The sequence below is a fragment of the Pectinophora gossypiella genome, chromosome 16, assembly GCF_024362695.1.
Source record: "Pectinophora gossypiella chromosome 16, ilPecGoss1.1, whole genome shotgun sequence".
Taxonomy (NCBI): Eukaryota; Metazoa; Arthropoda; class Insecta; order Lepidoptera; family Gelechiidae; genus Pectinophora; species Pectinophora gossypiella.
In genome coordinates, this window is record NC_065419.1 from 13,786,133 (window position 1) to 13,811,655 (window position 25,523).

The 25,523-nt window shown below is 36.6% G+C and overlaps 1 protein-coding gene across 1 annotated transcript in view; it reads right to left on the minus strand.

Moving 5' to 3' along the window:
• The window catches only part of LOC126373820 (sialin), a 75,651-nt gene that overhangs the window by 6,671 nt on the left and 43,457 nt on the right, over positions 1 to 25,523 (minus strand). Inside the window, exons 5-8 of the mRNA XM_050020145.1 lie at positions 22,375 to 22,577; positions 16,220 to 16,306; positions 15,088 to 15,221; positions 13,261 to 13,410 (exon numbers count right to left, since the gene is read on the minus strand). Coding sequence (XP_049876102.1) covers positions 13,261 to 13,410; positions 15,088 to 15,221; positions 16,220 to 16,306; positions 22,375 to 22,577 — 574 coding nt within the window. The remainder of the gene's footprint in view (positions 1 to 13,260; positions 13,411 to 15,087; positions 15,222 to 16,219; positions 16,307 to 22,374; positions 22,578 to 25,523) is intronic.

A 25,523-nucleotide genomic window follows, 5' to 3' on the forward strand; every position in this document is an offset into this window, starting at 1 on the left:
GTATTAGATTTACTATTACTGAACTATTTACGTTACATGAACCCTGTCAGGGGCCTTTCGCGGCCCTATAATAACCCTGGTGTCAACTAGGTTCACTGAGGCTAGGGTCTACGCAAAATTAATATCTAAGAAGGCAGAAATATGTTAAAACTTGTTATTAAAAATAAAAAATGTTATTATCACAATTAAAACTCAACAAACCGGGTTCTTACCGCGTTAAAATCAGTAATATAATACAATAAAAAAATATCGGGAAATGAAATAGATATCGGGAGTCTCATATCCCTGATTTTAACGCGGGAAGAATCCGGTATTGTTTGTCGTTATTAATAATTATTAAAAAACAATAAATAATAATTATTATTCATTATTATTTGTAGGTATATAAATTTTACTAGGTAATTTCCTAGAATCCCCATCGGTCTGTCTTGTAATCAAGTGACCAAGGATGCTTGTGCAACGGAATTACAATCCTATCCACATAATGACTACAGTGAGGTATGGGATGTTGTGAAACTATGTGTTATTATCTCACTGAGGCTAGTGATGTACCGGGAATATTCCTAAAGTGGAATGTTAACTTAAGTAAGTGCAATAATATTGTTAAACTACAGTAAAACAAAGAAAAAAAAGTATGTGTATATATATACAGTATCTGTGTATGTGTGTATATTTTAATGTTGTAAATGTATATGTGTGTCGTAGGTTTTACCTAAATAAACTTTTTTATTATTCTTTTTTTATTATTATCTTTTGGTACATAGTTTTTACTGGGTTTGGAGCCACCTTTTAAGCATAGATATGCTTGTATTAGGTGACTCCGTTCTTCCATAACAATTTTCGTAATTGTACCTTACTCTAATTGACAAAAGAGCTTAAAAAAGAAAATAGGCATGCTTTTATATTTATATCTAAATTTTGAATTTTGTTTTTAGTGTGTGTCCTAACTTTCCATTGGTATTAGTGTATGTGTGTGTGTGTGTGTGTGTGTGAGTACGATAGTAAATACGATAAATATAACTTTTATCACTGACTAATATTTAAGCTATGTTGTCCTCTCGACCAGTTGCAATGCTCTTACACTGTCCACGTTGATACTATAATACCAATGTACCCACTTTAGGACTATATCGTACTAATATATTTGACATTTAGTGAGACTTACAGTACAATTTGTCAAAAAAGTTAATGTGACATGGTACCAAAGTGTATACATATTAATGCTCGTGACCGTATGTACGAGGCCTGACCTTTGTATCTACGGAGCCTTAGGCTGCAGTCGAGTTTCGACTTTACGGCCTCGAGACCAGATAACAAGGTGCATATTGTCATTTTCCCCAAATTGTCAATGTAAACGCGATATAGCTTTCCTTTGGTGCGCCAATGTATTCGTGCCAATACCAAGGACTTATGGCACAAGGTCGCATGCTTAAATATGTGCCAAAAGTGATGTAGGGAAACTCTTTAGCATACTAATATACCATTATCGTGTCAATGTCAGTACAAGCATGTGATAATAAGGAAATTTGGATAACATACAGTATACAGTGTTAGTGACACGGTAAAAACTTTGGAGATGATTTAGACTGTGATTCAGAGTTCATATCAAGTAGAATTTAATGCCGGCAAATTCATGAAAATAGTGTATTTTTTTAAATATCTTAAGTGCCATAGAAGATTATCAAGTGCTCAGCGGTGAAGGAAAACATCGTGAGGAAACACTAAAAAGGAAGGCACGTTAAACTGTTGGTCCCGCTTACTACTTACTGATGATGTAAGTAGTCGTTACATGAGTCATATCACGGGCATTTGGCGGCTCAATAGTAACCCTGACACCAGGTTTGATGAGGTTGGTAATCCACCTCTTAACCAACACGAGAGAAGAAGAAAATAGATAACCAATAATAAAAATTATAAAGATTAAGTTAAAAAAATACGTACATTTACAATAATCAGTATCTAAAAGATTCGTTAAAAATCTCTTGCAGCGTATAGAATGATTTTTCAATTAAGTATTTTTTAACGACATTTTGAAGAGTATTTTGTCTATTACAGTTATGAATTTAGGTAATTTATTGTATATTCTAACGAACTTTTCGCCTCAATACGGTCCTGGCACAACCTGTGTGTGAAGACCTTTAGGCCAGGCGCGCACAACGAGTTTTTCGCCGCGCGGCAGAAAAGAGCAGCGGCATAAGGTCGCACTGTAATACTGCGCCGCTGCGGTGGCTCTGCCGTCAAGTGCGCGCAATACAATTTAAAACTGTTTGGCACATTATTACAGTGCGACATTATGCCGCTGCTTTTTTCTGCCGCGCGGCGAAAAACTCGGTAGTGCGCGCCTGACCTTAGAGATGCAAAATAAAAAGTAAAACCGTACATCACATAAAGGCCAAATACCTCAAATTATTCGTATCGTAACCATATGCAAATGGTGAGGAAGGGTATCGGCATACAAAACAGTTATTGGCAAACCTACCGAAGGCTAATCGACTAAGGTTTCTTTTCCTAAGGTTTAATTGCTTTCTGTATAGCAACAGATATTTACGTGCGGTAAAATTACCATACCGTGGCAGCCCAGCCGAAAGAACGCATAGCATAAGCTCACGACTATAATCCAACAAGGGACTTTCCAGAATACCTTCACCAAAAGCAATATATAAATAAGCGACTTAGTTGAGTTTATTAATATATAGATGGCGTTGTACAGCTTTAATGTGATAATTACCGATTTCCGCATTGCTCGGGTACATAATTATGACAAACCTACCCTATTCCCCTTATCCTTATTACCCTTATTATGTTATGTTGGTATCATTATATGTTTATTGCACCAGCCCGTGCTCCAATGCATAATCGCATTCGCCACCTAAATGGGCCTCAAACATAACTGGCGAGGAGTTTATGTGTATATATGTGGGAAACAGAAATAAAACGGGATATTTTAATTATCTTCCCTTATCCTCTAACCTTGACATGCCACCATAGACTAGCCTTTTTCATTTTTTAAATCCTCCATTCATACCATAAACAATCAAATCCTCATTCATTATCCTTCCATAGTATTCTCACTTTCCTACATATATACACTGGTGTGTGTATACACCTCTACCTACCCCTCCGGGGATACAGGCGTGATGCTTTGCAATATTAAGCCCTCGTTTGTTGCAAGTGACAGACGCGTTGTCAAATTATTCTATCGAGATAAACTCAAGTGGAGTTGCAAGCAATTGAGGTAATTGCGGACGAGGCGTCCTGTGGCCTGAATCCCTTCATGGGCGACTTCCTTCGCTCATTGATCACAGACTGGCCAGCATTGGTATATGCCCAGTTATGTGCCGTGACCAAGCATGTTCCCACTTTGAGAACGTTCCAAATTCAATTTCAAAAATATCTTTATTCAGTAGGTAACATAGTTACACTTTGAATCGTCAATTTTAAAATAACCAAGGTTTCATCCGCCTAAAACTACTGCAGCTTCTCACAATCTGTATAGCCGGGGACAAGAAGCTGCAAGAAAAACCTCGGCACAGGGCCCTAGACGTTCTTTAAAAAATAAACATAAAATTTGTTATACAATTGAGTAATTTAGCTTTCTAATATCAGTTCTCAGACAGTTAATCCCATGCATTCATATCCTCTAAATAATCACTAACTTTACAATAACCTTTTTTGTAAAGTTTTTGTTTAACTACTATCTTATAACATTTGAAAGGCAAACTCTGAATGTCAATGGGAATCTTATTGTAAAAACGTATACATGCCCCTTAAAAGATTTAGTAATCTTATGTAATCGACTGACTTGTAAAGCAAGTTTATTTTTATTCCGGGTATTAACAATGTGCCGATCGCTATTTTTTGCAAATAATCCTGTATGTATTTTTTACATATAATAAGTTTTCAAAGATAATTGTGATGCCAAAGTTAAAATACTAATTTCTTTAAATTTATTTCTAAGTGACAGTTCCGACAGTAAAAATGCGCAAAGCTTATGTAAATAGAGCTTTATTACGTAACCTTTAGACAGATAAGACCAGAGTACAAGAAAGATTTTTTTTTAATATAATAGGCTCGTGTTAGACTACAATCTCACCTGATGGCCAATGATGATGTGGTCTAAGATGGATCACTCTTACTTAGCAAATGCCTATTCTCGTTTTGTTAAACCGTTGAGACGTTCATTATGTAAAATTGACGATTCAAAGTGTAACTATGTTACCTATTCAATAAAGAAATCTTCTTCACATCTGTTCCTCGAATCAAAAAGACTGTTTTATCTATCACAGATACTTTTTAATCATTGAAGTTGTTACTTTTTTCTAGCTCTAATTTAATTTTGTAATTAAGTACCTAAAGTATTAGTGCATGTTGTGTCCACCTATAAGTGGCGAGGCGCTTAGTTTTTTATATGTATTAACTGCAAACTGTAACCATGTATCAGTGTACTTGCCGTTGGTTGAATAAATAAATAAATAAGATATTTTTGAATTTTGAGCACCGTGGTGATGTATGCTGCATACCTCCGGTTGATTGAGGGGAGGCCTGTGCCCAGAAGTGGGACGTATATACGTAGGCTGTTTATGTTATGTTAACATAAACTCAGTGGGAGAGTAAGAAGACTTGCAGTCACTTTTGGTGTTATGTCGTAAGTTCAAATATCAATCTGGAACGCCTTACTTAGAATTGCAAACGTTTAGCTTACCATTTCAAACCCCAGACGTGTTAAAATGTAAAATAACATTACATCACACTGCATAAGAAAGATTACGTCACAGACATACCTACCATATTTGTTGTATACATTGGTGCTAATTCCTGTAAACACCATCTAATTTTATTTTAGTTATATCTTTCATTTTCTTATTCGCCGAAAAGGAAGGTGACGGGTAATCGACAAGCATAAAATTATGGAACACACGTCAATTTTAAGCACAAATCTAAAACAACCATCTAAAATTGGCCAATAACCCGCCAGAATTATGTTGACAGCACACGTCAAACGGTGTGCATACCAGCGAGATACCTTTTCGATTCGCCCGGGTTATTTATTAATTTACTCATTCTACCTAAAATTAAGAGCTGTCAATCATCCGCCCCTTTCCTTTTGGGCGGATAAGAAAATGACAGGTATAAATTAAAGTAAAATTAGGAGGTGTCTGCAGGAATCGGGGCCATTATCCCCAGATAAACGGAAATAATCCTAAAGATACATATGACGGAAAGTGATGGATTGAACACGTGGAGAGATAAGGAGATATTATGTTAGGGGGTCATTGTGTTGGCTTACTTGGCAAGTCGCCCACTTTATATCTGTGTGCGGACGAGTTAACACTTATTATTATTTTTTGAAGTCTACTCGCCTGAATTGTTTCATGAGACTGGACCAGTTTACCCAGATTAGGCTAGTTTCCAACTAGTCAAATCAATTATTTTTTTACTAAACGTAAAAACACGAAATTACTATGGATCTGACGCGATAACATATCGGAATTATTACGTTTTTTTGTTTAAAATTCATAAATAAGTTAACGAAAAACGAAAATGTTTTTTGTTAGTTTTAGATCTCTTTATTTAGTAATCAGAATTTCATAATTTAGATTTTACCTTCTAAAATATTGTAATTTATCTTAAGTGCAGTTATCACTAAGGCATTGTCTTGACCATTATAGACGGCGATACGGTTCACCACCTATCACGTGGGTCTAACGGAAAGCTCGGTGAGGTGTGGGTGGGTACTTAGTTCATCTTGCGATAGATATACCTCTGACTACCACAATTGAGGCACAGTCATGAGCAATATAATTTACCCATTTTAGGACTCTGTCGTACTAACATATTTGACATTTAGTGAGACTTACAGTTCAACTTGTCAAAAAAGTTATAGTGATATGGTACCAAAGTGTATACATATTAATGCTCGTGACTGTACAGGTGTAGCTTATGTTCACAACACTAGTTTTAAAGCCACGATTTTGTCGGTGTAGCATTCTCCATGCTACTTTTTAAGGAAAAATAAGAGCAGTAGTTTCTCTCTTACCTTCTGCGTCGCTTATGTTATGTGTTATATTGTAATGTATATTTTCCATGTGGGAAGGGATTAAATTATCGTTTCAAACTTCGTTCGGAGTAAACTAGCCTTCAAATCAAATCTACTTTATTGCACCTAATAACCTATTCCTAATTCCTTGGTCTCATGAAACCATTCATGCGAGCTAACTAAGAAAAAAGAACAAAAATTCATAAATTAAACGGACAACGAGCCACGGGCGATGACTTTTTTTATTTATTTCTTTGACGTGACTTATTGTAGATTTGCCGCAAATGGTATTAACTACATGTCCGGAACGCAGATCTTTAGAATACCAGCTGGAACTGCACAGCAACCGCGTCGCGCCGCGAATTATACAGGTGTTAGTGACATTGTAACTGAGGGAAATGATTCTTACCATGATTCTGAGTTAATATCAACTGGAATTTCCTCTCGGAAAATTAATGAAAATCTTGGTGTTTTTTTTTCTGTTCTTTTCTTTTGCGCCGGAAAATTCCATTTGATAATTTGACATCAACTCAATCGTAGTCTGAATCACCGCTAAAAGTTTTCAGTACGATGTCACTAACACCCTGTATGTAGGGTAGGGCATATATATATACCTATATATAGTTTATTTATATGATAGTTTTTATAGTATTAGGGAATTTTTGAACTTTTAATATTTGCATGGTAATAATAATTAGCAGGATAAAGATTCTGTAACACTGACGTATACCATGTTGTGACTCTGTAGCTGCCTATCCTAAGCGAATAAATGATTTCTGTAAATAGACGTGTCATATCGCTATTGGTCGAAGCCCTCGATATAAAACGCGCTGTGCGCGGCGCGGCTACCGTGCCGCGACTGCAGACATGCATACAAAAATGTAGTCTAGAATTTTATTGCGTCTATCTTCTTTTATAGAGAGTTATTGTGCAACTCGTCCCATTTATTTTCTGTGTGGAACTTTAAACCTTATCAACGTTGAGTACTGTCAGCAAGACAAGTGTTAATATAAAATGTATTCCTTTAAACTGTTGTCTTCTTAAGATTTTTTTATCAACATTGTTTTGATTATATTAATATTATAAAATTTAAAGATTTAAAGATTTTCTGCGAAAATAGTTCATTGTTTCATTTTACCGACGTATGGACAAATTTTATCAAAGGTACAAGTGAATACAATAGATATTTATGGCTTTTGGTTACTTGCCGAAAACAAACAATGGCTGTGGCGCTTGCTTTTGAAGTAAATGATGCAGGTGGCCTATGAATAGAAAAATGAGACCGCAAAATATTTTTTTGATTTTTTGTTGTCCAGTGATGTTTTATAGACAATAAAGTAATAAAATTACTTTGTTGATCCTTCTCTTATCTTTGCACGTGCCGCTCTTGGAGAGGGAATATTACATAGATATGATTGATTTAAAAACAGGGTTAGTATGCTTTCTACTTCCCGACAGGAAAAGTGAAGTGCTACGTTATTCAGTGCCTGTGGAACATCTTCAAAAATATTACCGTTGCTTTGAATTTGGACTCCGATCCCTTTGTGAAATCTGTGACTCTGGCTTCGAATTTTGGACTTTGATTTGAATTTGATTACTGTGTGTTTAAATGGTGTAAACTCTGTGATGAAAATCTTTTTTAACTGTTTATTGCTTTATAATTATTACTTTTGTAATTTTTTATTATTATGTTCATTCAGTGACAAATCGGTATGATTAAATAATTTGTAACAAACACATAGTTGTTTATTATTTCTATCCTTACACTTTTGCTTCTGATTGTACATTTTATCATGTCGATACTAACGTGGGCCGAGTTGCAGAATGAAATTTTTGTTTATTTTGATTTTCTGCAACTCGTCCCAAATGGGCCGTAGGCATATGGGACGAGTTGACGAATAACTCTTTATAGAGGTCGTTGTAGCAAAGAGTTATGGCCATTTTTATGGATATTGTCTGGTGGTAAATTAATTATATCTTTTCATGTCTTATGACTTTGTCGTCTTCTATAGTAGAATAAATAGAAAAATAGAAAATAACGTGCTCCAAGATATTTATTATGTGTATGAACACACTTAATTAAATTATGATTTCAATTTATTTGCGGATGAAGGATAATAGGATTACGAAAGCAGTATATAAAGCGAAGGTTGGTGGTAGGGCTGGCAGAGGAAGACCTAGAAGGACGTACATTGACCAAATTGGAAATGTCCTTAGAAAAGGTTCAGTAAGATCTACTCTGAACCGGCGTGCGTGTATGAAACGGTTGATGAATGTGGAGGAAGTAAGAGAGGAGCGTCAGGAATCAGGATCGAAGTAAATGGAATTCCATAGTCTCAGCTTCCCCCGATGGGAAATAGGCATAGACATAAATTATAATTTAAACTCTTCTTCTTCTTCTTCATACGAAGAACGAACTCTTCTTATCGTATGGGTTGTGAGGTGGAATACCAACCTCATCAACCCTGGTGTCAGAGTTATGATTGAGCCGCCAAAGGCCCCTAATCCGTCCCCCCCCCCCCCACCCCCTTAAGCTTTTAAATCGCATACTTATTACGTACTTAACGTTAACTATGTATAATTAAAGTTATGTAAAAGCTCGAAATAAAAAATACTGTGTCCGTAACAGAACGTTGACCATAATTTTCAAATTTTTCGGACATGTCTTATTTTGATATAATATTTGAATATGTTTATGCCTCAAAAAAAAACGAATTCTAATAGCATTTATAAGTGACAATTAAAATTTAAACTTTGCAAACTTTACATTCGATAAATCAGTAGCTAAACAATCCGAACCACATCAAACCATAACCTGTTTAATAGAATATCGATATTGCAGACACCCGTAGTACACTTTTTAAAACCACTAGAGTGTCCATATTTTCGCAACATAACGGAGCAGTCCTGATTTAGCCTGCGAAAAGCGGCGGCAAAAATTCGAGTGATATTACTCGGCCAAGTTAAGTAGGACGATATTGCAAAGCACAACTGCCTGCATAGGACCAATGGTATTTTGCAGAGTTATATATTTTTATAAACTATATACAAAGCTCCTCCTCCTCCCTCGAGCTGGCTTTTTCCTCGCGCAGCGTATTTCACTTGCAGTCCAGAGAGGCAACGCTGCAAGCATAATGGATTCGGGCGGGGCTCGCATTCCAGTTTTTTTATATACTTGTGTGTTTTGACGTATTTTAGTGTAGGTTTTTGGTTTGACTATGTTATATATTTTATTAACATTGTAACTCGTATGTAAATAATAATAATATATATTTTTTATCAACTTGTATTTTCTGCATATTGGGTTCTGCTACATGGAACCTGTTTATGTTTCAGAGCAAATTCGATTGCATATAGGCGTGCCTTGTAAAACTTCATATTTTCATATTGGGTACCGCGTGTATGATCTTACGAATAAATAAAATCTATCTACCTATTACTAGATGTAGCTTTTGTGTGGAATGAACAAGACAAATTTGTGTAGTATTTATAAAAGGTTATGCTTTTCGCCTCATTACGTCAAAATTTAGTCGAAGAAAGACTTTCACATAACTGAATGTTGTATTTGCGAACCACCATTTATGAAACAGTGAAATGCTCATTTCAAATTAAGGAATACCTTTACTGTTAGTTAAAAAAAAAACCTCAATAAGTGAGTTTATCTAATTATATTTTTTTCTGGCTAAATGTTATTGTAAAAAGATTTATTTTATTAAAGTGAATTAAATTGTGCATCCGCGTTTTTTACAACTTGTTGTATTTCTTTCTCAAATGGTTTACACTACTGTTCGAATGGAATCTCTGAGGACTCTCATACCGTTCATTGAGCTGAAGATTCTGGAGATCAGCAGTTAAGTTGTCAGGTATCTAAATAGAAGTAGATAATCGTCGGTTATTGCAGAGACATCAAGTGCAGTGGATTGAAAAAAATATAGATCTTACATATCCACACTGTGTTTTTTTCAAATTAACATTTTGAACTAGATTTGTTAATAGTTATGCTTAAGTCATTTTGATCTGTCACTGTCATAATTTAACTCATAATTGCACCAGCCTTCTACAACATTTACTCCGCATTCAGGTTTTTAGTACTTTGACTGGATTCTTTGATGCAAACTCAAAGAAATATCAACTTTAATCTCTATCGAATAAAGGTAAATTTTACTAGCAGGTACATTTGAAAGAAACCAGCTTTCAATACAAGGCTTAGGTAACCAAGGTAAAACATTGACTTGAAGTAGTAATATGGTTTCAACTTTCAAAATTCCGTTGATATCTTGAAATTTAATTCACACAGCTTAATCTAAAATTTTCCATTGGTCAGTAAAATTTAAGAGTTAAGCAAGCAGACCACTTAAAAAAACTTAAATTTACCAAAGTTCTCTTATTTATAGTTTCTAATAATACTTGATAGTAACTACCCAAACGATAGAAGATCCAAGTTCTGGCCTCAAAATAACTTGTCTCCAAAACGATTTATAGAAAACTGTTTTGTAGGAATTTATAAAATTTGTACCCAGTAGGAATATGAGACTTATGCAAGAGATGATAGCAATAGTTTTCATATAATGGCAGAGGCACGTGGCGAACCAAGCCTGAGGTTGTGTTGGCTGATGCAATAGGACGAGAGGCTTGCGTGATGCTTGTTTATCCTTAGCATCGCAAGTGACCAAACCAGATGAAGACAGCAAAAGGATAAAAAAAAACAACGTCCTGACGTAACATGATATAACGATCATTTTGCATTGTGAATCTTTTCATAAATATTCTCTGAAGGTAGTAGGTAAAGTATTATGTCAACTCCAAAATGTTGACGCGCAAACCATGCGTATTATATTTGCATAGTTAAATAGCATTATATTATGACATGTTTGCATTTATGATTATAACCGATGGCTTATTCGAGACATTTATATGTCAATATTTTAAATATTTGTAAAAATATATTTTGGAGTTTATTTGATCACACTAAGTTTGGTTACCTTAGCAAATTAAAATGCAATATCGTCCTAAACGTCTGCAAGGTCGAATAGAACCAGATGGAACTAGATATAACTGATTTTGAACATGGTTATAATCCAGTTTGGCTTGGTTTTGCAAATAAACCCAGATAGCCCAATGCTGACTACTTATATACAACATAATTTATTTGATGCTTATTTACTGGTCAACTGGTTTATTAAAATGGTGAATTTAGATATGTCTGAAAAACAAAGGTTAATCATGCATCCATTTGGTGTACCGCCTGTGATGTGCATTGCCAGGATGAACTCTTATAACAGAATTCTTCAAAGTAATCCTGATTTTATTAAAAATTCTATTACATATTTATATCTATGAAATCAACTAGTTGCAGAAAATAACCAGACGATCGTAAATATTTTCAATGATACAGCTGGTTTGAATAGAGCGATATATATTAAAGGTAAATTAAACACTAATTATGATGCAAGTCCAAACAATGGACCGGCACGTGTAGGAAACGTTAACTATCAACGAATACTGTGAACTAATACGAATTAGGTAACGTATCTCTATTGTGGGCCTCCTTAGTGACAGTAGGTTGACGTAGGTGAGAATTGCACAGGACGTAAGTGGATTGTGACGAAATGACTACTATACTCTGTCAGGGTTATTTTATTATTGACCACCTTGTCATAGCTCAAGTCAAGCCAAGTAATGGAATCAGGACTAATCCGTAAGAGATCAAATAAGAAAATAACTGTACGCAACAGTGAAATAATGTAAGTTGTTGACTGCATAATACGAGAAGCATACACAAGTACCGGTTCCATGGTACGATTACGGAGCGCTCACTTTCAAGAGTTCAGGGGGATTAAAAGTCATATCGAAGCAATTCATCTAAAAAAAGCAATATTGCAATGTGTCATTTGCGCATATAAAAGTAAGTGCGCAATGCACACGAATGTCAAATAGCAATATTGATGTTTTAGGTGAACTGCTATGATGTGGCCTTTTTAACCCCCCAGTTTAAAATGTTATGATTGTATACCAACATATTTCATAATAAATTTAACATTATAAGAGCCTTTAGTTCTGTCTATCCATACTTAAATTCTTGTATGTTTGTACACCTGCTTCATACTTCACGTTTCAAATTAAGTCGTGTTTCGCCGATTCACTACAAGGATCAATACTTCATGTTATTTATTACGCGTCCGCGCAGCCATGAGCGGCGCATCAATGAAGTGATTACAAGGGATTTCCCTTCGTAAAGTATCCACTTGCGATAAACACAAATACATTTCAATTTGAATAGAACAATGAGTAATAATGATAGCTATTACACCTTATGTTAAAGTTATTTTTTGTAGAGTCATAAAGTAACCGGTGAAATTATATATGGTGCCATTAAAATTAAAATGCTAACTTTATTAGCTATTTCAACGATCTATGCATGTGTCACTATATTGAAAGCTGCCCCTTATTTATTTTAGTAATAAAAAAGAGATAGAAAGTAATAATTAAATAAACTAGATACGCGTAATAAAACTACAAACTGCAGTGTATATGAATACACTGCAGTTTGTAGTTTTATTTTAAGTAATAGTAGTAGTATTTTAAGTTATTTTATTTGAGTTAATAAGCTTTAAATAATTTTCAGTAAATAATCATCGTAATCATGTTTAAGTTATCTACAAGTAAGTATAAGTAAGTAGTCTACTTGCTCAAAGCACACGTCGAATCATTTCTCATACAAGCTATATTATATTACCCATTTAATACTTATTATCATAATTATATATCAATGTCATTCGTAAAATCATTAGCAAATATAATGAAACCACAAATATAACAAGGTTTCATAAATTAAACTCAACATCAAATAAAGCTACTCAAAAAATAAATAATGTCCACAATTAATTAAAATCAGCATGGTCACCCTACAAATTCGCCAACGAACTCCGCAACAGAACTGGATTTGTTGAACTGTAATCTATTATTTTACGGCTTAAAATATCTTGCATGATTGAAAATATTACTTTATTTAGATAGATGGTTTAACAAACCTTAATCTGAAACTGTAGTTTAGCATTTTAGTAATCTCATATAGTTTTTAGAAATCTTTAAAGTTAGAAATAATAAATACAATCTACTTCGAAAGAGATATAAATACCTATTAGTAGGGCTCAATTGCGCAACGTGATAAAATTTTGTCATTTTATCGATCCTGAAGATTTCAGTATTGTAGATGTACTCACATGTTTAATATTATAATGCAGGATGCTCTCGATGTAGGTGGGCAGCTGGTTGACGACGGTGAAGTATCCGAACACGGAGGCTCCGTGGGTGATGATGAGCGCCCACACCGGCGGGGACGACAGCATCTGTCGCCAGGGGACTGGCTGGTGCTGCGGGCAAGGAAGACATCACGGGTTAAAAAGGCCACATTGAAACAATTCATCTAAAAAACAATATTGCTATTTGCCATTTGCGCATTATAAAAAAGGAAGATTGCCTGGAATAGATTGCTACCTTAGCAATAAGGCCGCCTGATGTACTATCTAACTAATTACAATTGTTTATTTTCAATATTTATTTTAAGTGCAATAAAAGTTTTTGAATTGTATTGTATAAAAGTGCGCAATGTCAAATAGCAATATTGATTATTCTTCTTACGATAGAAGATGGTGTCAGGGTTATTATTGAGCCGCGAAAGGCCCCTGACATGGCTCATGTAACGACTACTCACTTACACCAGTAAGATAAAATACCCTTGAAAAGCCGTAGGTGCCCTGTTTATAACGAGTTGCTTGATCAGTTGTGCTTAAGTATTAAATCATTAAGGATAATAAATCATTCGCCATAGAGCGGATGTCTTGACTTAACATTCGAATTGCTTACGTGAAATTTTGGCTTACAAAATAAGTGTAGGATAAATCAAATCAAATATACTTTATTGCACAGAACTAAAATTTCAACAATCAGACATAACACATGAATACAGTACAATTTGGGCGGCCTTATTGCCGTACACTCCGCCCCGCACCAATTCGTATCGGTACCAGGCTAGATTTACCTCACCCCCGCTGGGTCTCACTTTAGTAACTTTAGTCAAAAGTCTAAAGTTTCGATCCCAACTCAAAAAGTAACAAATTAAAAAAAAAAAAAAAATATTTTTTTTATTATTATTTATTATTTTTAATTTTTAAAATTGACAAATGTTTATAATGTGACTAATTATTAGGTACTTACTTAATTCCTTGATGCTCAATACTGACATTATTTGTAATATTGTACGTCCGACATGGAAATGCTGTTGAGACAATTTTATAATGTTTGACACCTGCATGTATGTACCTACACAGCTTCTCAATAAATGTTTCTTGTTTGTTTCTTGTAAGTAGTTAAAGGGGAAGCAGTTTTATAGCTTAAGTGAGTTTTTCAGGTTATAAATAGGTTTTTTTTTCTTTTCTTTCTTTTTTTATATAGATAAATGTTTTTGTAATATTTTCCAGTACTTTATGTAAGTAGTTATTATTGTATGTCACAACATGACTAAATGTGCTGAGCGCTATAAGCTTTACTTCCATCGATTTACCACATTTATGACAATAAATTTTCATTTCATTTAGTCTAAATCTTGCTCCACGATGGTATCCTAGTGAGTTAAGTAAGCCCTTTTAAGACTGGTAAGGGAACTGGTAGTCAAGCCTAAAGGTTTCATGTTCATAGAAGTCTGTTACCTAATAATTATATAGAAAATAGGAAACTTTTATAGACTTACAAGTATACGGAACGGAAGTGTATAGGTGTGCCAGGAAGCAAACTTATAACATAATTATAACTTCATGAACACATTCAAACAAAACGTAAACAGCCTATAGCCATATATCAAGTGGAATTTCCCATCACACAAGTATAGAATTGAAAATAGTTTAAAAAAATCTAAAAAAAATCATGAATTTTGCGGATCACAATAAACACTATTTTATTTATTTTATTTTTATTTATTTTATTTTATGTTACTTATTTAATTTATTTTGTTATTTATTTATTTTATTTTTGATGACAACAAAATCACTTACTCCTTTGTTCCCGCTGTCTTGGGGCAGTGCTTTCATGAGGAAGTTGCGCTCGGTGTCGGAAATGCGCGGGTGCTGCGCAGGAGTGTCGTACACCACCGCGAACCACGCCACCGACCACATCACGCCGATTATACCTGCGGGGAAGACAGCGAGTTATGAACAGGTCCCTAAAACTAATAAAAATGAGAATTGTAAAGGTTCTCTTTGTGCATGCCAGAACAATATATCGTAGCATCACGCCTGTATCCCTAAAGGGATAGGCAGAGGTGTATAGTATGTCATAGACCCACTCCTCGCCAGCTACTAATTTAAGAGCCACGCTCTTGTCGGTGTAGCATCCATGCTACTTTTTTAGGGAAAAATGAGACAGTGATTTCCCTCTTGCCTTCCGCCCCGCAGTACTCTGTCTGACGCGAGTGGGACGGCGCCCAGAGTAGTCTGCTTGCTATTAACCGGGCACAAGTCCTAGAAACCACGTGCTATCAGCTATCTAAGGTTCATCAGCGCCCAAATACACCTAGCTACATCTAGGCTATGGCATTTGCTGTGCTGCAGCCGTTTCGGTATTATTTATAATTCTATTGTTAATTACTGTGGGTGCCCCACTGGGCGCAGTGCATTCGCCGTAGTATTCGAGTTACGACTAGTGACTTTTGTGAACCTTCTTCTTGCTGTGTACTCGTGCAAAAATAAACTTTATGTTGAGTGTCGTATCGGACTGAATTGTTTAATTCACTGCGCACGGTAGGGCACCCACATTAGTAACTACTTAACAATTTGTGTGTGTGGTCAGGGCTGTGTTTTAGGCTACCGGCGGGGTCACAGGTGGTGGATAGTGAGGGGCCTGTAGATATAGAGGTCGGCTGCGAATTAAATAAGCAGTCCCCAATCAGCGGAGGAGACGGACTCCTGAGATTGGTTTGCAACTGTCTAGGAGAAGGAAAACTCCGAAATGAAACCCGGAGTTGGGATCTCCGTTAGGCGCGAGTAGGGTCCAAGCTGGATTCCTGCAACCGACTTGGCTCCACACGTATTGGTTTTCCTTGGAAACCCCCCCCCCCCCCACACACCCATAAGGGTTACAGGCGTGAGTTTATGTATGTGCATGTAGTGAAGCTAGTTATCAACTCACCAGTAAAGTAGAAGGCAGATTCCCAACCGAAGTGTGCTATGAGGAACCCGCATATCGGCATCGTCATGGCCGCGCCTAAGGAAGAGGCTGCAACAAGCATACACCAACATTAAGGCAGAAGCAGAGAATAAGGAATAACACTACATATAGAACGGCAACTCTCCGCTCTCCACCAGCGGCTGAGCTAGGTTTACCTCACCCCCTCGGTCTTACTTTAGTCTTCAATGGGCGTCAGACGTTACACACACAGTTGCGTGTTTAGTGTCTGTAAAACGAGGTTTTTGTATGAAGTGTCCGGGGCGAGGCAGAAGCCCACGACTCCCATCTGGGGTAGTCAGAGGCACATCCATCGCAAGATGAACTAAGCACCCGCACCTCACCGAGCTTTCTGTTAGACTGACTGTCGCGGACGCCGCGCTAGAGCGACACGGCGCCGCTTGAAAGGGACGGAGCAGTACTATTAGGGCGAGACGGCACTAGTATTAGAGTAGGATAGCAAATGTAGATAGCACGTACTCACTAGCTAGTTGCGAACTCAAAAATAGTACTTAAGGTGGGCGATCGCGCCGAATAAAAACGCTTGGAATTCAAAACGAGTTTTTCCATTTATCCAAGATCTCGATCCTGAACATACAACCTCTGAGTACCCCAATTGGGATATAGTCGTGAACCAATTAAACTATTATATACCTATAATAAAGACTAACAATGTGAGCACATGTTAACTATGTAAGGCCATTTTCAATTACATTATGGTTGCAGCTCCACGTGCAAGTTGTAACAACAAAACGTTTAGTTTCTTAGAACCTGATTTCATCTTGTGCGTCTTAATGTACGATATACGATGAAATCATAGAATCAATCCACGGCTAGTAGTCTATAGTCTCATACCTATAGAGGTTGATGAGCAGAACCCGCCGCGAATAAGCACGGACCTTACAATAAAGCCACCATCTCACTCTGGCCTGAAGTATAAGCCCAGGTGCATGTAAATATCAAAATTCAAAGCATACGGCACCAGCGATAAAACGTATGTAAGTTTCCATTACCTTCTAATTGGCAATACGAGATAAAGCTATAAAAGTATCCGGCACAGCGATTACCCTCGGAAACACCTAGACCTAATTGATGGAGGATTCCATCAAGGGCTTACCATGAGGCCGTTTAGAGGGAAATTGCGAATTGCAACATTGACAACGCAGGAAATTACTTTATTTAGCAACAACAACATATAGCATCACGCCTGTATCCCCGAAGGGGTAGGCAGAGGTGTATGGTACCCACTGGGTAGATGATGTATTGGGTGTACTTCGCCAGCTATGTTTCAATTCAAATTCAAATTGAAAAATATCTTTATTCAGTAGGTAACATAGTCACACTTTGAATCGTCAATTTTTACATAACGAACGTCTCATCCGCCTAAAACTACTGCAGCTTCTCACAACCTGTATAGCCGGGGAAAAGAAGCTGCAAGAAAAACCTCGAAAGAAAAAACTTTTTGTCACCAGGTCGCAGATAACTTATTTTCGTCCAAATTAGATAAAATTGCAGTGTCATAAGTGAGGGGGGGTCCCATGGTGGTTTTGACCCCCCCCCCCCCCCCTTATGACACTCCACCATGGGACCACCACCCCCCGCGATCCGCCCATGATCGAGAGGATAGTCTAACGTAAAGTGCTTGCTTAGTAACTGTGCTACGATCTACGATTACGGCAACTTTCTAACAAACAGTCTCGTAATATAATGTATTAGACACAACAATGAATTATTTATGGCCCAATGAACGCAAAATTTCCATTTCACGCTAGAAATGAAATGTCATTCGTTACCATGTTCTTGGCACATTACATTACAACTGATCCAAACTTTAATATAAGATAAAATAAAGATAATTAATTAGAATAAATACTTACATAAAGCTTATTTCCCATTCTTTTTATAAATACATACATAAAATCACGCCTATTTCCCATTCTTTTTCTTCTACCGTGTGGGTTGTGAGGTAGATTACCAACCTCATCAACATTGGTGTCAGGGTTATTATTCAGCCGCCAAAGGCCCCTGACATGGCTCATGTAACGATTACTCACATCAGTAAGTAGTAACTGGGACCTACGGCTTAACGTGTCTTCCGAAGTGCCATCTTACTTTCGGTCATTCGAATGATCAGCCTGTAATTTCCTAACCAAACTGGGGTCACAAAGTGATTTTTGTGATATATCCCCACTGGGATTCGAACCCGGGACGTCCGGATCGTGAGCCCGACGCTCAATCACTGGACCACGGAGACCGTTATCACGCCTATTTCCCATTATAGTAGACAGAGACCATTTATTATGAACCTGAATCAGAACTTTCGCAAAAAAAATGGATAAATATTTACAAAAAATATTACGTTACCTGTCACTTCGTACTTTAGATGTTGACGGAACAAATCAATTCATTAATTACCTACTTAAATGTTTATATTTCCTTACCACTCGTAATTAACAGAAGTCATAATATATGTAATATAACATATCAATGAAAACTGCATAAAATAATGCAATACTGCAATATTATTCCATAATACAAAACAAATCCATGACTGTAAAGTTATCTTTGCAAAACATAAACAAGTTACAAAGAAACCCGTTGAGTCATAAACATAAAACATCAATGCATGTCATAAAGATAATGTGCCGGTCATAAAACTGATTTAAATGTTTTAACCATGAATGGGCTTTGTACAAATCGAACTATGTCAACGGTCTGGTATAGACCCCCTATTTTGACATAATGTTATGCAAACTATACAATTAAAATACCAATGCAGTGTACTTATTTTTATGACTAAAATGTATAAAATACCAAATCTGACTTTAATAGTTGTGAGCTGAGAATTCGATGACATTTATTTATTAAAGATCCAACAGATTAACATACAATAACGAACAATTAGAAAGCTGTTTTTGTCGTGACTTATTGTAGATTAATGGGGAGCACTGAAGGCTGGTACAACGTTTAAGACAACAGGCCTGTGGGTCCCAGTGGGGCGCGAACCTCGGCCCAGGGCGTCGTCTGAGAGGAAAAATATTTGAAAGAATTAATCTACCCTAGTGGGCCGATCGCAATAAGCGCTGATTGAGGGAAGCCGGCGGGGTCGGTATCGGGGTCCTGAAGTGTTTGGTGTAGCGAGATGATTGGATAGATAGATAGATAGATAGAAACTGATTGGCTGCCTCTATGGCTAGAAATTAGAAAGCATACCTACAATATTTGTTCCAAAATCATAGGACACAGTTTGAACATAGAGTAGAACTTGGCGAGAACAAAATTGGCTATTTGACAACGTAGTCAAATGAGATACTTTTTTCGAAACGTCAAAACGAAAAATTTCTTTGGAGTTTGTATGCAAATACTGTCCTGTAACGTCATCAATAAAAGCGATCAATCGTCGTACTCATTGTTACTTAATTCATGAATAAAATTCGAAAATAAGAGGAAAAATAAAATGAGATTAATTTATTTATCATGTTAGACTGGCTTCTATTTCTAGATTAGCATTTTATAAGTTATCTTTACCCAGTCAAGTACCCAATTAATAATAATTATGACTCACACAATTAGATCGTGTACTACTTTCAAGATAAATTATGAATTTCTGATTACTAAATAAAGACAGATCTAAAACTAACGAAAAACATTTTCCTTTTTTCTATTCAACTTATTTATGACTTTTAATCAAGAAAACCTTAATAATAAGTCCGACATTTTATCACGTTTTTCTATGACGTCACAGTGTGCTTTTTGATACAAATTCCACAGTAATTTCGTGTTTTGACGTTTAGTAACAAACAAGTAACTGATTTGACAAGTTAGAAACTAGCCTATTCTTACTTTACACAACATTAAAATGCTTAGTAAATAAATCTAAAACATTCCTCATGTTCAACAGAACACAAATGTCAGTTGACACTTTCGCTTTCCCAGACGCTGTGCGCGGGCGGAGGCGTACATTTCATAAGCTGCGTCTACGCAGAATAGTCCCGACCAACATAACCTTGTTCGGGCCACGTGACTCGATATACCGAAATAACCCTTGCACTGTTGCGGGACCATGAGTTCAGCTAGCTCACATAAAAACAGGGTTTTTTTAAAACGTAGAGTTCTGTTGATGAGTTTTTTTTTTAATGGGTTTGCTCTTGAAGAGCCTTTCACTCCTTCTTGGTTGTGCGTATTTTGAGAGCTTTGCTGTTTACATCAAAAAGGAAGAGGTAAAACGTTTAGTGCGGATTGGTGGTATATCTACAACATAAGGATGAAATGCCTGCCGACGTCTAGAGTTATCCGTAGATGGAAGTGAGTGAGTGGAATTAACTCGTGAAGTTCCTGCGCACACTCACCGAAGTGTATCCTATAAAAAACCGACATACAAGTTACCCTTCATCTGTGTTCTAGACTTTGGAGTCGAGGATTGAAAAAGATCAATTTCAAATTCAAATAAGCATCCCTAAAAAACCCGATGCGCGCGCTGCAGTTATCCGAACAATTCTTGGAACTGCTAAACCGCACGCATGGCAACCGTTGCGCAAGGTTAAAATGCGCGGTCAAGTGGGCCAGCCAATGAGCGCGCGCCATTGCTCTGACGTCACCGACCACGCCTGCGCGCGCCTCCGTCGCCATATTGCCACTTTCAAACGCAGATAACAATGAGCGGGTCTTTCTTACGTTGCCAATAGCTCGACTCGATAACAAGTAGTGGCGCCACGGTGATTACCATTTTGATTTCATGCGGGACAGAATTGTTGGGACATTTGTTATACACGAAGACACATTGAATAGATTAGAAATTGTTTTTTATAAAAGGACGCCACAGTCGAAAAAAACAAGGCAATACCTAACATCATTTCAAACTTTTACAAAACAATTACGAAAAAGCAAAACGGAAGTTCGTCGAAATAAAGGTGGTGGTGGACGTCCTGTGATAAAAGGGCCTCACTCAGCACAAGTCGCGACGTGAACCACGACGGTGATATTATGTGGACCCTGTTGGGTCACAATGACTTATGTTGTAGACTTGTAGGTACAGAACATTTTAATCCAGGAACCCTTTTTATGTCTTTTCTGGAAACACTTAGTCATTTTCTCGGTAAATATTTTCTTGTCTTATGAAAAGATCAAGAGGCCCGGCTTCTTGACTGACTTCTTTATACGTACCTAATTAGTTTGTTCCTAGAAATCATCAGTGGAAAGTCTACAGTAATTTAAGTCTTGACGTGTATGTGGTCGGAAAATAATCATGACTTTAAACTGTACCATCTTATTATGTAAATAAGAAATGCCACCAAATCGACTCTGGCTCGTAAAATCTTTGGCTTTGCAAAATCCGGGACATTCTCAGACTCGTGTAAGGACAGCTCAAATCATAGTCATGTAGGAACAATAAGGAGTCAATCACACAACAATTTGCAGTCAAGGCTGGCCACACTTTGTATTTGACATCGAGATCAACAAATAGATTCGCGAACGTCATTCGGCCATTTTGCAAAAACGTTTCCATTTGTTTTTATTAGACTATCTACATTAGAACAGCTTTACGACTGCCTGTCAGGGCATTTGCCATCGTTAAGTGTAATTGACGTTTTTGTAAGTGGCTATTGTTAATATGGTTCAATCAATTTGTTTTTTCTTTTACTATTTTATTTCTTGGAGCTAGGTAAATATCACGTCTACGAAACAAAATTATCCTCTGAAACGTATCCGCCGACGGAGACTCCATGGATTCAGTTTCTAGGATGAGCACGGATGTAGCTCTGTGAAGCCGGATATGACATTAACCACTTGGCCAGACAACTAGGGGCTCTCACCAGGTAAAAAAATTAAGACAACAGGCCTGAGGGTGCCCAGTTGGGCGCGAACCTCGGCTCAGGGCATCGTCTGAGAGGATAATATTTGAAAGAAGTAGCATAGCGATAAGCGCTGTAAGAGGGAAATCGTCGACCACGCATGGTCGATATCGGAGACCTGAACTTTGCCTTAAACATGAAGTTACGGGGTTTACACAAAACTTTGCACAGACTTTGGTCTTCTTCGCAAGGCGTTTCGCGTCTAGGTCTTCAAAGGCGTTAAGAGTTTAGACGGCGAAACCATAAACCACAACAAACTTGACTTACCCATCATATTGGACATGAATTTGGACCGGTCCATTGGCGGGATCCACTTAGAAGCCATGGGAAGGATGGCGGGCCAAGTGGCTCCGAGCAGGAAGCCAAGTATGACCCTGACAGCCACCACCCATCCGAAGCCTGCAGCAGCGGCTCCGGGAGTCAGGAGGGTCAGCACGCTGGCCAGGAGCGTGCTGTAGCCGAAGACTCGTCTGGTGGGAGAAGAGGCAATTGTTTAATAATATAGTAATTGACATCAGAAGTACTTTATTTTATGAATATTAATAACAGAACCAAAGTAATTCATCATTATCAACATTGGAGTTTATAAATTTATTTCAGAAGCGGTAACATGGCACCACGACGCGATAAATGAACCAATAGAATTCGTTTCTCATTTATCGACTCGCGAACGATATATGGGCAGCATGCTGCGGGGGCTGAAAAATTACACAGGACAAATAGGCCAGTTTCCAACTAGTCAAATCAGTTACTTTTTACTAAACGTCAATACACGAAATTGCTATGGATTTTGTAGGAAATATCAACCTATGACGTCATAGAAAAACGTGACAAAATGTCGCACTTATTATTACATTATTTTTTTTATTAAATTTCATAAATAAGTTAAAGAGAAAAAAAGAAAACATTTTTGGTCACCTTTACTCTGCCTTTATTTAGTGATCAGAATTTCATAATTTATTTTTGACCTTGGAATCTACCCAATTAATGGTGGTTACTTAATTATAATTTATAAAATTATAACCAAAGCATAATAAGGCATAATACTACGTATAACATTTTCCCATCTTACAGAATCAGAATCACGTATTCAACGTAATTATCATAGATAAACTTGTTGAAGGTCAGTGTAACATTTTTCTCGCAAGGTGTTATGGCTGAGGAGAAGAAATGACAAGAAACTGCAACAGCAACACATCTTTTAAAAACCAATGAGTGTATACATTAGAAGTTATTTAATAACTAGAGGAACACATTAAATACCAGACATTTTTATCATTTAGGTAGTCATTAATCTTATAATAAGCTTTTTTACATAAAGTAAGCTTCACATGAGCTTTAATTTTTTTTTAATTGATTTATTTTTTCTTTTATTTTTTTTTTATTTTATTTGCATTTTTGAAGTTATTGAACTTCAGATTCTTTTCCTGTTTGTGTAACAGGGAGATTCCTATATAATGTTGTTGGTGTTCCTATAACCATTATTCCTAAATGTATACTAGGAGGAAAAAAATAACTAAGGAATATTGACTTATAAATATGAAACGTGTATTGTATTATTGAATTTAGTTACACATATTTTAACATAACAAAAGGAAAACGGGGCGCAAATACTATATCAACTTCCAAACAATATCATTGTCAATACTTATCGTTAGTCTCATTCGTCATTCATAAATGTAGCTAGCACCGCGCGCGACGCGAGTTATACTTCTATAGTGAAATTCGCGCGGCGCGGTTGCTGTGCCGCGAAGGCTAGCTTATTATCTCGAGTATTCGAGAACGGGAGTGATTCACGCGCAGAATTTCAGACATGCTCATTACATTCTGCGGTCGCGCATCGTTGAGCGCTTGATATATCAAACATTCATCATTTCCATCCGTTTTTAACGATTTTTTTTTAAATGTGGGTAAACTACATACATACACTGAGATTTAAGACTTTTATCACGCCATTCGCCCCCTCCCGAGGTAAGCAGAGACAATTGGAAATGGAATTCCTTTGCTTCGATCCTGACAAACTTCTGTTGCTATGGGAAAACTACCTTTTCTAAATTGCCCCTGATCTGTTTTTCCACCAAACCAACGTGGTGGAGTAAGGCCCGTACCTCCTAAAATCGATGGGTAGGTGGGATTAAGGCGGGTATAAAGGCCATTTAACAAGTATCGAAAAATTAAGACAATTCCGTACTTCAGAAGGCACGTTAAGCCATTGGTCCCGGTCTACAAGTACAAAAACATCCACCAAACCGCAGTGGAGCAGCTTGGTAGAGTATGGTCCATACTCCCTCCGGTTGTTTGAGGGGAGGCCTGTGCCTCCAGTAACAGTGTGTATTTATCTATGTATGTCATGACACTTCCTATAGGAAGTAACGGTATTTAATATGATCTATTAAAAACAAGTTTTCTGGAAGTGTAATGTTTATAGACAGCTAGCTGACAAAGTACTTGTGATTATGACCAATCAGGGAAATAGGTGTTAGTGTTACCTAGCTAATGGCACGAGAAACGACAAAATCAATGTGTTTACAATATACACAATAAATTTAAAAAAAAAATAATGAGTACAAAAAAAAACGACTTAGTGTTACACATGGAAAGCAGAAACAGAACAATAAAAGAAAGAAATATTACACTAAAAGAAGGATCTATAAGTGAGTAGTGAAAGCAGTGTGTAGCTATGGTGCATGTGATGTGAGTATTGGCTTTAACGCGGTAAGAACCCGGTATTATGTGTTTTAATTATGATAATAACCGCGTAAACCTAAAACAATGTACTATCAATTTTAAAAAGAAATAAAAATTAAAAAATATAAAAGAAGCAGAATATTTTAGTATTTTTTTTTACTTTTGATGGGTTTGCTCTTGGCCCCAGACTTGCCCGAAGACATTGACGAGGCCCAAGATGGAGCGAGCTCGCCCAGAACGTGCCTATTCACTGGCCTTGAAAGCACCCGGGTTTTATGCATTCGGAAATACAGAAGACGGCAGAGAATTCCACTCCCTATACTATATACCTAGTTTTTTTTAATTCTTTTGCTATTTTCATAGATGTCAAATTAAAATAAATTTGATTTTAGTACCGACACCATTATATTACATACATAACATATAAGTAAGTCATAAATAAAGAAGTCATAAACCTGTTCATTAATCGACCATAATAACTCTACTTCCTCTAGGAAGTCGGAAAAGGTCGCACAAAATACTCAATAAATGCGAAAAATTATGACTTGTCTGTAAGCACAATGCGTCTGCCAATCACGGACTCACGGCGAGAATTAACATAAATAAATATTTATGAATGTTTTACCACAAAACGAGATTATGTATGAGTAATAAACGCCACTTTTTGCATTAGTAACTTAATGGTGCTAATTCCTGTAAATACCATCTAATTTTATTTTAAGTTATAT